This window comes from Perca fluviatilis, chromosome 24 (assembly GCF_010015445.1).
Source record: "Perca fluviatilis chromosome 24, GENO_Pfluv_1.0, whole genome shotgun sequence".
Classification (NCBI taxonomy): Eukaryota; Metazoa; Chordata; class Actinopteri; order Perciformes; family Percidae; genus Perca; species Perca fluviatilis.
Genome location: NC_053135.1, coordinates 6,722,109 through 6,735,235, shown reverse-complemented (window position 1 = coordinate 6,735,235; position 13,127 = coordinate 6,722,109). Strand labels below are relative to the sequence as shown.

At 39.1% G+C, this 13,127-nt stretch overlaps 1 protein-coding gene and 1 long non-coding RNA gene across 7 annotated transcripts in view; one reads left to right on the top strand and one right to left on the bottom strand.

Annotated features, from left to right (window-relative positions):
* Positions 1-13,127, bottom strand: part of LOC120554331 (gamma-aminobutyric acid receptor subunit beta-3-like) — a 62,869-nt gene that overhangs the window by 6,645 nt on the left and 43,097 nt on the right. For all 5 annotated transcript variants that reach the window (XM_039793177.1, XM_039793178.1, XM_039793179.1 and 2 more), the window contains 3 exons: positions 10,536-10,618; positions 9,565-9,702; positions 4,059-4,211 (listed from right to left, as the gene is read on the bottom strand). In XM_039793177.1, the coding sequence (XP_039649111.1) occupies positions 4,059-4,211; positions 9,565-9,702; positions 10,536-10,618 (374 nt within the window). The remainder of the gene's footprint in view (positions 1-4,058; positions 4,212-9,564; positions 9,703-10,535; positions 10,619-13,127) is intronic.
* LOC120554336 overlaps positions 1-13,127 on the top strand; it is a 181,788-nt gene that overhangs the window by 165,879 nt on the left and 2,782 nt on the right. The gene's annotated exons all lie outside the window — the stretch shown is intronic.

Here is a 13,127-nt window from a genome sequence, read left to right as displayed (position 1 = left end):
AGAGATTTTTTATTTATTTTTTTTTTCATAAAAAATGAGTCAAGCCGATTAATCAATTATCAAAATAGTTGGTGATTAATTTAATAGTTGACAACTAATCGATTAATTGATTAATCTTTGCAGCTCTAGAACAATATTTTATCAATAATTTAAAAAACATACAATTGCAACAAAATAAGTGTTAATAGTTTTGTATGTCATCAACATTAACAGTTTGCCTTTAAATATTCAGTAAAAACTATGAAGAAAAAAAAAAGATCTCTCAGTTCTTTAGCTTGTAATCAACAGTAACTCAGAGTGAGATTCTGTATAAAATAGTACAACAAAGTGCATATTTAAACAGATGCCAAATTAACAGGCAATTACGTCAACAAGTCGGAATGTTGCCATTATCACAATATGAATTTGACCCAACTGCAACAACATAAAACACAAACCCAAATACAAAAACCAATCTACACTTTGTAGCTAATTTCCATTGTGTTGTGTGTGGCTTGCGACGTGTTTCTGCACTTATGCTACCATGAAAACCCCAGTACCATCTTACATATCACAATTCATAGCAAATAAACACACGCCTCACTCATATTCATGCAAACCCTGACTTCCTGCAATGCAATACCACTATATCTTATCTCATTATAGATATGTGGCAGATACTATCTCTACTACTTTATCTACCCATGCTGGAAATAAATGGAGCCTATCAGTAGCCGGGCCGCTCGTATAACACACGTGAACAAGGCTTTTTGGAGTGTGTGTGTGTGTGTGTGTGTGTGTGTAATTGTGTGTCATAAAGTACAGTGAAGAGACAAGAGACAGTCGGGAGGGGTTGGGAGGAGGGAGCAGGATAGCTCAGGTCAATCTAGCCCTTAGTGTGATTTATTGGCACATTACAAGGCTAACACTGTGCGTGTGTGTGTGTCACATCATGGACGGTGTGAGAAGCGGATGCGTATAAACGAGCTTGCCTGAACATGCACATGCTTCGTGTCTCCGTCCCTATTGGATGGTGCAATCTCTAGCTTTTTTTTTGCTTAACGACAGCCTTGTTCTTTATAGGTGTTCTCTCAGCTGCGCCATTACTCTCTGTCCTTTCCTCCCTCTCTTTTCCTCTCTCCCTCCCTGTTCGGACAATTTAATCAAGGGGCCACGCGCCCATGGGCCTCTCTCCTTTTTCATCACGTTACACTCCTAGGGGAGAAATATAGTTTTATAGGGTCTCTCTCACTCTCGGTCTTTTCCTGTCTCTCTCATCCCCTCTCTCTGTCTCGTTCCATTGTTCGCTGCTATCTCTCCCTCACTCTCTCCCTCTGTCGCTCTTCATTTATCCTGTATCCCCCCACCCAGATCTCCGGATCATTTACTGGTGGTTTCCATCTTTCCATCCCCCATTTTTCTCTTGTTATATGTCCCAGAGTCTCTTTTCCACCTAACAGCTGAAACAAAGGAACACAGCAATCAAATGTCCTCTAATCACAAGCCAATAGGCCATTAGTAACATAACTCAACATTATAAAAACAGAAAAGGTATCATGTAGGGTGCAATAATGCACTTGAAAGGTTATGGATGTTGACTGCGAGAACAGAGGCATGGGCGTTAAATCACAGCAACGTCAATTAAACACTTCCATTCATCACTTGCAGACAGCACAAATTGTCAACTATCTAGTTAGCATGCACAATGTTTCAAGACCTGTCATTTTGAGAGTCTGCGGTTTAGAAAAAAAGGTTTTAATGCACTGGAACAACATACAGTGAACTCAACTTGTGTCTACCATTACACTAAAAGTGCTCCTACACCAATTACAGCTAATGCCCACACCATGACTGTTTATATATAATATGATTATGAGTGAAGGGCATGACTATGGGAAATGGGTTGCAACCAGATTAGGGTGTGAGCAGGTCATTTGTAACTTTGCAGTCCTTTGAAATTGCTCAGGAAAATGAGATTCTCCTTCAAACAATTCAATTGTTTGCTTGCTGCCTCCTTCAATTGATTTCTCCTTGATCATTACGTTGCTCTTACTGGCAGGTTTGCACACGCAAGAGGAGCAGACGCACACAGGCATGCATGCCCACACACACACACACACACACACACACACACACACACACACACCTTCCACCATCAGGGCACCTGCTGAAAGCTTGTAATGATCCATCAGGAAAAGTGAATGGACCTCCGGATGCCTCTCAGCTGAAGTAGCACACACCGGATATTGTAGCTATAGCAAGACATTACACATACACATTCCCCTTACTAACACACACACACATGCACAAAAATAAAAGCAGACATACACACTCCTAAGGTAATGATCGGATATTGCATGCCTTAGAAAAACAACCAGTTTAAGTAGGCAAATAATGGTGGATATAAAACAGATAAAAGTAAACACACTCTCCAGAAAACAGGTAATGGATTAAAAGCATGATTTCAAAAAAGCATTATGATGTGTTAAGGTCATAACTGTTCCATTATCTACCTATATAAAGATGATTTAAGGGCCAAAGCAGCAATCCATTGGCATAGCCAGAATAAGGTTAGGATTTGCTGCTGGGCCACACAGTGAATCTGGGCCTTTTAAGTCCCCTTGAGCAGATAGCCTACCTAATTTGCCTGGTTTGTATTCCAGTTAATTGGTGAGCCGCTTTTGCTTTGACGGTCACATTCTCAAAGGGATCTGGGCATGACCAGCCTTGATTTTATCTTTGCATTGTCTTCTAAAACTGCTTAAATGCCTGTGAGTGGAGAGACAACTAGATAGTGGCAGATTTAGCATAGCAAAAAAAATGGTGGATGGTGAAGAGGTGCACAGGATATAAGTGGAGAGAGAGAGAGAGAGAGAGAGAGAGAGAGAGATAACTTGCAACAAAGGTAGGTTCCTGGCTGAAATTGGACCGGGAACTCAAATTGTTTAAACGATGGGTCTTTTATTTCAGACAGAGGTAGACAAACACAGACTTCTCATTTCTAGCTGGTGGGCGACTATTTTGCCAGCTGAAATGACAACTGTTGCTGGCAGATTTCTTCAGCTGTAGCTGGCTTGCTAATTCAGGTAATGTTAGCTCAATGTTGGTTGAAAACCCTGCCTCCGGCTGTGGATGGATGAGGGCTTAACAATTTTTGTATGTAACCTTGGCTTTGTAGTAGGCAGATAAACGATAAACTGCATTCTTTAGACTTTTGTTCTTGTGTTTTTCGGTTTTGGAAAGGCTAAAAAAAGATTCAAACCTCCAAACAACAGTAGGTGGTGTTATCCTAGTTACTGTTGCTAAGCTGTGATTGGACCATTGCTGTTCAGGGGAGGCATTTAGCGAATGGTCAATTGCTAATTTACCATGGTGCTGCTAATTATGACTGATGTGGAAAGTCTATTTTCTAAATTGCAAATTATCTATTGTCTTGACAACCTTCATATTACATAGCTTCCCTTCCTGGTTCCTCATGTCATCAAGAACTCCGCACTTCAATATTCAACAAAGACAAAATTGTGTTGCAACCTCCTGTGAGGAATCACAATGATTACAACCCAGAGACCTGCTGCTTCCACCTCTGCCTTGTTTACTACTCACAGGAGCCCGACAGTGCGTGGGCCTTTGTACCCACACATGCCCTCCTCAATAGTTAAATTATGCTCATTAGAGACGTGATGTATTTTAAACTCCTGGTAGCCTCTCAGTGACCACGGCAACAACAGGCACAAGGAATGACCCAGTTTTCTAAGAGTATTCCTGCCTTTGTCACATGGAAAGGCACAATGGATAAAATGTTTACATGCTTGTTGCAGTATTACAGCTCCAGTATTTACACACTTTAAAGTAAAATGGATGCCTATGTCCAAAGATGACAGGGATGTTTTTTTTTCTCCACATAATGATGTGTTCTTCAAAATGTCCATTTGGCCCACCAATTTCCAAGCCATTCCCTAAAGCTCTCACTAATACGAGCACGGGATGGGAAGTTCAGCCAGGGAGGTTGTGTATCATTCTGGTCTCCGATCTCATCTAAAAATCCAAATACCTGATCCTTAACAGCCACTGCTTCTTACCTAGAGCCACTCTGGCTGCTGACGCGTCGTAATTTATCCAGAAGGAGACCCAGGAGAGGATGGTAATCAGGATCGATGGCATGTACGTCTGCAGGATGAAGTAGCCGATGTTCCTCTTTAGCTTGAAGCTCAGAGACAGTCGAGGGTAGGCACCTGAGGAATGGGGAGACAAAGATCGAAGCAGTGCATTTAAATCTTTTGGTTTAGAAATGATTTTTTAGGTAGTATTAAAGATCACTGTACATCAAATCTACAGTCCATTTGGTTCAATGGTTTGAAAACATGAAATTGTCGACAGTAAAAAACATCTAACTTATATTATTCATAGGAGCACACGGGACACCTTGTGTTTTTGTTTGTTTCCATGACAACCCCGACAGCATGGGTTGGATTTATTGCCATGGTAACAAGTATCCCCATCACTAGCACCAGTAGAGACCAACTCTCTCACACACGCACAATACTGTAACTCTATTTCGTGACGATGTGACACAATATTTAGTTATGGTGATAAAAATGTTTTTGCGTATTTTGATTCATCAATTCTCCACATCTCATCCACCTACATCATTCATATGATGATTCTGAGAGATTCAGCATTACTGCAGGAATAGTAGTTTTCTAAATGCATGTAGCAGTGCCTGTGATTCTTTCTAAATCAGGAAAACAATGCTCCTCACCACGATCTGCTTTGACAGAGCTTTTCTGTCATTCCTTTTCCATGGCCTGGAACATAAACAGTAGCCTATATGTGCGTTCTTATGCTTGAATATAAGTGTGATTCATGATTTTCTCTCGCCCAGCATATGTCTCTTTATGGATTGAATCTATGGCTTGTTACTCCCACTTTTCCAAGTTATTTTCCAATTTTCCCTTTCTATTGGAGGAGAACTGGGTGCCATTACACTGTAATTTCCAATCCGTGGGTTTCAGCCAAAGCTACTTGTGGCGAGCGTGGGTCCAATCAACTGCACCCTCGTGTGCATGGTTGGATGGAGAGTCACTTGAAAAAACACACAATCTCATTAGGTTCTGTGGCTACTGTAAGTTAGATTGCAATAAAATCCAAATATGTTATTTTAAAGGGCTGGGTTGTTCATCAAATGTTATTATCTATAACTACTGACTGATGTAATTGGCTTCCAAAGGCAGTCAGCAACCAGAAGACCCAGTTTGTAACCTGAGCAAATATATGGGTCTAGTGTATATGGGAATTGTGTTATGTTATTTACTCTTTTATGCACATACAAATGCATAGCCCACAGTTCACCAAACATATTGTTGCAGTGATGAGACATTTGTCACCTTTTTTTCCTTTAGCGCCACCATGAGGTTGACATTTGTAAAATGTCTCTGCAAATATTGCGTAGATTGCTATGACATTTGGCACACACATTTATGTTCTCCCTCATGATGAATTGTAGTAACTTGTGATGCCTTCATTTTCCATACAGAACCATCACAAGTCCAAACATTAAATGTGTCCAATACTTGGAGGGGCCTTAACAAGAACCACTTAATATATTATAGTCCTACTTTATCATTTTACCTTAATTAAAAAATTAGGTACAAATTAAGTGGTACCTGTAATGTTAGTAAAGTGTTTGCAAGTTTTTACCTCTTAAGTCCCACTTCATCCATGCAAAAAAAACACCTTGATATATTACAACCCATTCATTTGAATGAATTGTTTAGTCTATGTAGTCTAAATGGTGAAGCCAACATCTTCAAATGTCTTGTCTTGTTTTGTTACAGTCCAGAATTGCATCAAATTTACAATGAAATTAAACAGAGAAAAGCAGTATGTTCTTTTCTAAAAGTAAAAGCAAGTTTGCTTGATATGTAACTTAAACAATTACTAAGTTACAAAAAGTTATGTTGATAAACTAACTTATCAAGAACTTTGTATAAAACCAAATGATCAGCTCATTTTAATATAAAACTGGTAGGTAGTTAAGCATATATAAATCTGCAAACTATGCCTTATCTATCACATTAGATGATCCTCCTGTATTTGGCTCATGGTTAACAGTCTGGGAGCAGTGAACAAACTCAACACACGCTAAATATACATTTCATTACTGTGTGAATATGGGAACAGGCTGTCACAGGTCTTAAAATATCCCATTCACTTCTTTTGATGCATCCTTAATGGCAGCTCCGACAGCCTAAATGGGAGCAGAGTATCTTCGCAGTAGCAGATGCGAGAGTAGGCTGAGGTTCACTTGCGCGTGGGTGTAGAACTGTACTGGCTGTAACTGCTACACCAAACAAAATTCACGAGTGGGAGGAACACCATGTGTGAGGCAGAAGAGAGGGAGAGAGAAGAGGAGATGGGATGCAGGGATGAATATAAAAGTTGAGTGGATGACAACATTAAAACAATAGAGACTGGGATGGTGGCTGGGAGAGTGCTGAGTAGGAGGTCTGCTGTCTCCTTTTTTGTCTCTTTTATCACCCTCATGGCAGGGGAGTTGCAGTGAATGAATGTGCTGTAACACTGGCAGTTTTGATCTGATCAGGGTTAGTTCTTTTTACAGTTTCTTTTGCCCATTCTGAAACCAACAAGACAAGAGCAAAACTGTAAGGAAGGGATTAAACCGTGTCCTTTGTCTGCAAACGTTAGGATGTCTGGCTTACTAGCTTACTACCTACAGTAGTAACCTAAATGAGCGTTACTTCTAAGGCCAAGGAGCATTAGCTAATTAGACTTTGTGGGGTTACAGGTTACAAGGTCATAATAGCACCCACCAATATTTCCCCACTATCGAAACCCATGCATAATACTCCGATTTCCAAGTGTAAGCTAACGTTAGCGCCTCTGTCCTGTTCTTTATTGGATTTGGGGAAGTCTACACTTCAGCAACCCTAAACCCCTTATCCAACATAGCTTTACGTTAGGCAGAAACACTGGTCCTGTTCCTAAAAGCCTTTTTTCTTCTAGCGTTAAAAGTGAAATATGTTATGCTGGATTCTGACTTTTCACCGGGGACATGTAGTGCAAGTGCATATTTAAGACCTCTTTAAAAAGATTCTTAGCAGGAGACAAGAACCCATTGTTTCAAATAATTATGAATTGTGAGTGGTAAATCTGCCACTGTTATTGTAATATGTGCAATTCGAGAATGGAAAGCTTGACAGGCGTAGCAACAGTCACTAAGGGCTAGTGTTAGAGTCCTAAGGTATACTAATGATTTCAACGCTATATTAAAGGGCTACTTTCAAAAGCCGTTAATGATGTAGTTGATGTTTTCAAACACTTACAAATGTGAAGGAATATTCAAGGGCTTTACTGTCAAATTACAGCAAAAACATGAAATATAGATGTTATAGAATTTTCAAAGCTGTTATTATTGCAGCTATCTTAATGAAGATGATGGAGTGGATGAAGACAAAAAAAAGGTGATGATGTGCCCTGACATTGATTGATGGGCACAATGCGCAAAATAACACACTTAAATGTCACCAAACACCAAACGCGTTTGCATATGGACATGCTTACTGTATGTACAAACACAAACAGGCAGTGATTTTATGTGTGCTTAGAGGAGAATAATTTATGTGGGCCTCATTCCACATAAATATATGATGCCCTGAATCCTGGGCTGTTTTTCTGTCAGAGAGCAGGGTAATTGGCATCCAACCGCACCTCTCACAAGAGATATAATATACAGTATACTAAAGAAGATTGGGGAAGGGAAAGAAGAAAAAGTAAAAGAAACGACAGAGGGTGAGAGAGATGCCAAGACAGGACAGAAAGGGGGAATAGAAAAAGGGGGTAGGGAATTAAAGGCTGGCCTTTGATGTGCTTCACACATCATGCCAAGAGCACGGGAGTAGATCACTGGACACTAACCTTTAATTGTCGCCACCCACAGAGGACATGCCACTGCTCATAAACAAGTGCACTCTGGTATGCTCGCCTCATCACATTCACAAATGATTCACACATGAAGGCAGAGACACGCATGTACTTTACACAGCCAGAACTGATGTGCAGTATTGTGAGATAACAAAGAGATACACACAGTGAGAATGAGGGTGAAAATGATGCTGTAGCTCAGGGTGAGGCACTTGTGGGAAGACTGACATGGAAAGACATACTGTGTAGCCTCAATAGAAATGTTAAAAATACCCAAAAAGCAAACAATTGTTTACTCTTCATACACTTTTCAGACTGGGTGTGGCTCCTCCTCATGAGCATAACTTTGTGTTATTACTAAATGTCACACAGCTTTTATTTTCATTCTCTGAATGAGTCTCCACAGACCCGATTATATGGCAGTTGGTTAGGGAGCATCAATAAAGTTCTGTATCTAGGACTAAATGTACACATAACAATCTGATTAATTGAGGACCTTGGTGTACAACAAATAAAAACCAAAGTTCACAGCATATAGCAGATCACCCCCGTGAGCAATGAGGATCGTTGAATTACTTTACTTTTCCAAGTTAGCAACACAAATGAATCACATGAATTGTAATGAAATGTAAATATTTCGTCTTAACCTACTTGACGAATTGCTTTAACATGTCACCCTGTAATCTAATTAATTGTCTTGATAGATGAAAATCTCTTATGAAAATGTCCATTGTGAACCTACAAATAACACTTGATTGATGGGTTTCACAACACCAGTTAATGGTGACACCAAAAGATCTATAAGCTGTGTAAATCTCTTTCTTGTGTTTGCATTTATTTTTCCTGAGCATCCATGTTTCATTTATGATCTCTAAATATTAATTTGCGGTTTGGAGGCTCTAATGGGTTCGCTGCAGGGTATTGACACTGTTTTTGTTGCTTTTCTCACCGGTTTGAAGTGGGCTAGGCATAGTTGTGAAAAAGGGATGCCACGTACTTCCATGCACCAATCAGAATAGAGCAACATTAGCAGCAGATTAGCTGACTTTCTGACTTCTATGGATGTTAACTTAGATTGTTGCTTATTTAATCATGACTATTTAATGTTTAAAGAAGTACTTGAGGTTTGAAACTAAGTTTCCAGGGGCTTTTAGATAAACCGGCTGCTGTCACATTAATTGATTGTATTGACTGACAGAGCATCAGTATGATAACCAAACTATTAATTCTAGCGTCACCTCTCAGGGTCAAAGGCCAACTGAGTTTGACATAATTTGCTCCGTAAATCACAGTAAATCATGTTTTGGTTAAGTACCATTCCAGCATCCTTGCATCAGCCGCTGTTACTTGCGGGATACTTCAAAGGCAGCGCATTTCCTCACTTCAACCCAATTAGAAGCACTGACAAACACAAACTCTTTGGCTCTGAGGATTTAAGATCAACAGATCAAGCTTTGGCACAGATTTGTTTACTACATAATTGATTAAATAATCATCTTGGAAAAAGACCAACGCTTGATATGAACAATCTAAAAAAATGTAACATCCACTTGTCAGTCTGGTCATGTATTATTCCCAAAGCAAATTCAGTTTGTGGAGGCCAAAGCACATAAACACTACATTACAGTAGAGCATTTACTGTACCTGTGGAAAAGACTACGTTTCTGGACACCAGCTTGTAATCGACAATGGAGAACTGAGGTAACTCGATCCGCGTCACCCCCGTTACAGCCGTGTCGCCTCCTTTCCAGTAAAACTCGATGTCGTCTGTGGTGTAGCCATCTGCACAAGAATAAACACGCACACAAAATGCACCAAGGTGTAACCATCTGTCTAACCATCACTGGAGACCAAGATATGCAGTGTTGCTGAGCATCCAACTGGCTGTCATTTGGAATGAAACGTGTTTGAAGTTGTTTCCAAGAACCAGACGCTGCTTTGAAAAGCAAGTCAGTTAATGGGTTCACTTGAGTTCACAAAAATGTCAAAAGATTTACAAAAATAGCTGACATTTCCTGTATTTATACAGAAACACAGAAACTATTTATACTATATAAAAAGTCTCATTACTATTTGAGAAACTAGCTTTAGCTCAACTTAACCTACAAGGATGCCAACAGGATCAAAATGTCTCTGGTAACCCCAATCCTTTTATTATATCATGTCTTCTGTGGGTCTGGAGGGAGGTCTTTCTGAAAAAAATAACCTTTGTGATGTCATCAGGCTAATATCAATTTTGGCTTGGAGACCACAGTGGCTATTGAGTTGTGGAAAGTGTAGCACCCAGTGTTATTGGAGCTTGACTGATATTCTGCCTTTTTTAGTCTTGACTATCTCAGCCTGTGCTGCTTACATTTTCTTGTCTATCAAAAGTCTCCAAACTTTGTGGAAGGACATGATAATATACCCCTTTTAATGTGCTGATGAAGTCTGCCATTAATAGTTGTCATAAAAGATTTTAAACAAATGCTAAAGACCTCAAAAGAAGAAGAAAAAATAAACCAGGTTTGATATTGTTTCTGTAATATTTCACATATGAGACTGTGTTGGTTTTATTCTTAGCCTGCATAGTGAGCTGATAGTCAGTCCTAAAGGCATTAGGTCTCTCTACTCACAGCTCTCTATCTCCAGAGTGCAGTTCTGTTCATCCAGGGGATACCTCCTAAGATCCATCATACACGCTGCTGTTGTAGTTATCCTGAAAAAGGAGACACAGATGAGGGAAGAGAGGAAGCAGGAGAGAATATGTTAAATACTGTATGTGATTTACACAAATTGTATTGACAGGAAGATGGATGGGAAGGTAGTAAGGAAGCGAGGGGTGACACATATTTTGTAGCCCATTTGAATTTATTTTTTTCTTTATCTTTCTAGGAAACTAAATTTCCATTTGACTTTACTCTAAGTTCCTCAGTTGGCATCATATTACTGGAGATTATTGGTATTGTCATTTTAAAATAAGATTATGGCACTCCCTCCAAGGTAAAATGCTGACTGTGTAACTGTATACATAATTATGCTATGGATCACAGACAGACAAGCAGTCCTCAGTCTTGTATTTAAAGCAGTTCATGTCCCCCAAACAAACTGGCTACAGTCCATCCAGTGATTAAGTGAAAAATTATGCAAATAAAAATCATATTAAGGCAACACATTTTGGCAGAGTTTAGTGGCTGCTCATCTGAACTGGGTCATCAGGAGGTATCCCTTTGTTTATTAGATGTATGAGCTCAAATGGCTGATAATCAGACAGTTAAAATAAGCAGCAAAGTGAAATGCAAATTCAAAGTGATTTAGGCTAAGTCTGCCCTAATTAAAAGCCGGCTGCTTGGCAGTTAGCCACTGGATGTCTTCATTCAGTTAAGACTCAGATGAGGCTGTGGAAACCCATTATTATACAGCTAAAATTACAACAACATAACATGGTGTCTGTCAGATATAGATGTATTGTAATTACTGTGACTGCATTTTCTCATTTAAAGAAGCCTATATGTTACATCACTTTTTCAGAAAATACACTACAAACTACATATTGCAAACTTCAATAATAATAAAAAGCAGAGTTGTTTACTTCATAGACTCTGTAAGTAAATCTAATATATTTTGGGACTGCAGGTTATGTAGTCAAAAAGTGTTAAATAATCAAATAAGACAATGAAATATATTATTGCATGCATAAAAATGTGTAAAACATGGGCTATAGCCTAAATTAACCAATACATTGGTAAATAATTGAATCAATGATTCAAACTTAACTATTGGGGTTCTTTTTTTTTCATTATAAAATCCTTTTTTCAAAATGCCTGTTTTCAAAGGTTTGTTTCTAAGGTTGAATTTAGCAAAAGTATAGGCTATATACAGGTATATATAAAATAAAAATCAATGTAGGGTTGTAGAATACTGACAATATGAAAACCTCTGGCATTTTTTCACTATTTTCTGCCACTTTATAAAGTAAATGCTTCATAGATTGAGAAAGCAATTAGTTGCAGCCTTAATAAATAGCAAACATACAGAGTGCATTATTTAATACCATGAAATAAATCAGTATTCAGCATGTTACTCAGCCTTACCTGACATACATTTATTTAACAGCTCATATCACAAACACCACGTCACACATCTCCCTCTCCCTTTGATCTCTTAAAAGCATTGAGAGGTCTAAAAGTAGCCCACAAGTCCAAGTGCTATGAACTCCACTTACATAATCAAGCATGGCTGTATGACTGTAAAGTATCAACACTGACGGATACAAACACAAGCACGCGTGTACACGTGCAAACACACACAGGCACACACATTTTGCCCTGCACTCTAATAATTCAAAGCATGCATCCATATTCATAGGTCGCACTAACTCTTCTGAACCTGCCAGTCGAAAAGATCAATGGAAATTCAAAATAAGGGCTTTATGAAACAAATATCAAACAACAGCTGCAAGCTTAACATTGCATTAATGCACCATCTAACCTGTTCATACTTCCTGGGTGATCTCTGACTGCACCCTCCCTCCCTTATTCCAGGTTGCCCTTGAGCACGACACATAATCCTCTGGCTGCTCAGCAGCCAGCAGCAGAAAACTGCCAAGTTCTCAGCATGGGCAACTGTGGTGCTGTAACAGGGCTTTAAACACATAGAATTAACTTGACACGGGGAAACATCTGAGAACATTTTGACCCTGAGCTTCACTTTGTTGCCTGTTGTGGGGAGTGTTGCTCATTTGCATGGCCCAGAAATTGCACATTACCACTCTAACAACATAAATAAACTCACTGGGAAACACAACAAATAGTTACATGTAGAATCAATTAAACTAACAATTTGTCAACTTCTCTGACTGTGGCACACAACCCCAAGGCCAATGGTTCCCACTGAAGACATGCATCTCTAAAAACTGGTCACAAGTATATAATTTGAATTTTGTAAAAAAGAAAAAGGCTCAGTAGTTTCCTAAAACAGCTGGTCACTGTAGTTTTTAGCAAATGCTCCTCGAACAGGAGAAAATGGTGTATTTGTTGGGGACTAGTTTCACTTGGGGATTAATACACATTTGGTGCTCTAGTGAGTATTTCCGGCAGTAGTAGAGTGTATGAAGAATAAAAAAATAAATAAAAAAAACTGCTTTGCCCAGGTTCATGGTAATGAAGGAACATGTCACCTAGTGCAATGTTGTGTTATTAATAGTTTTTGGTCAACAGTGGAGCTCT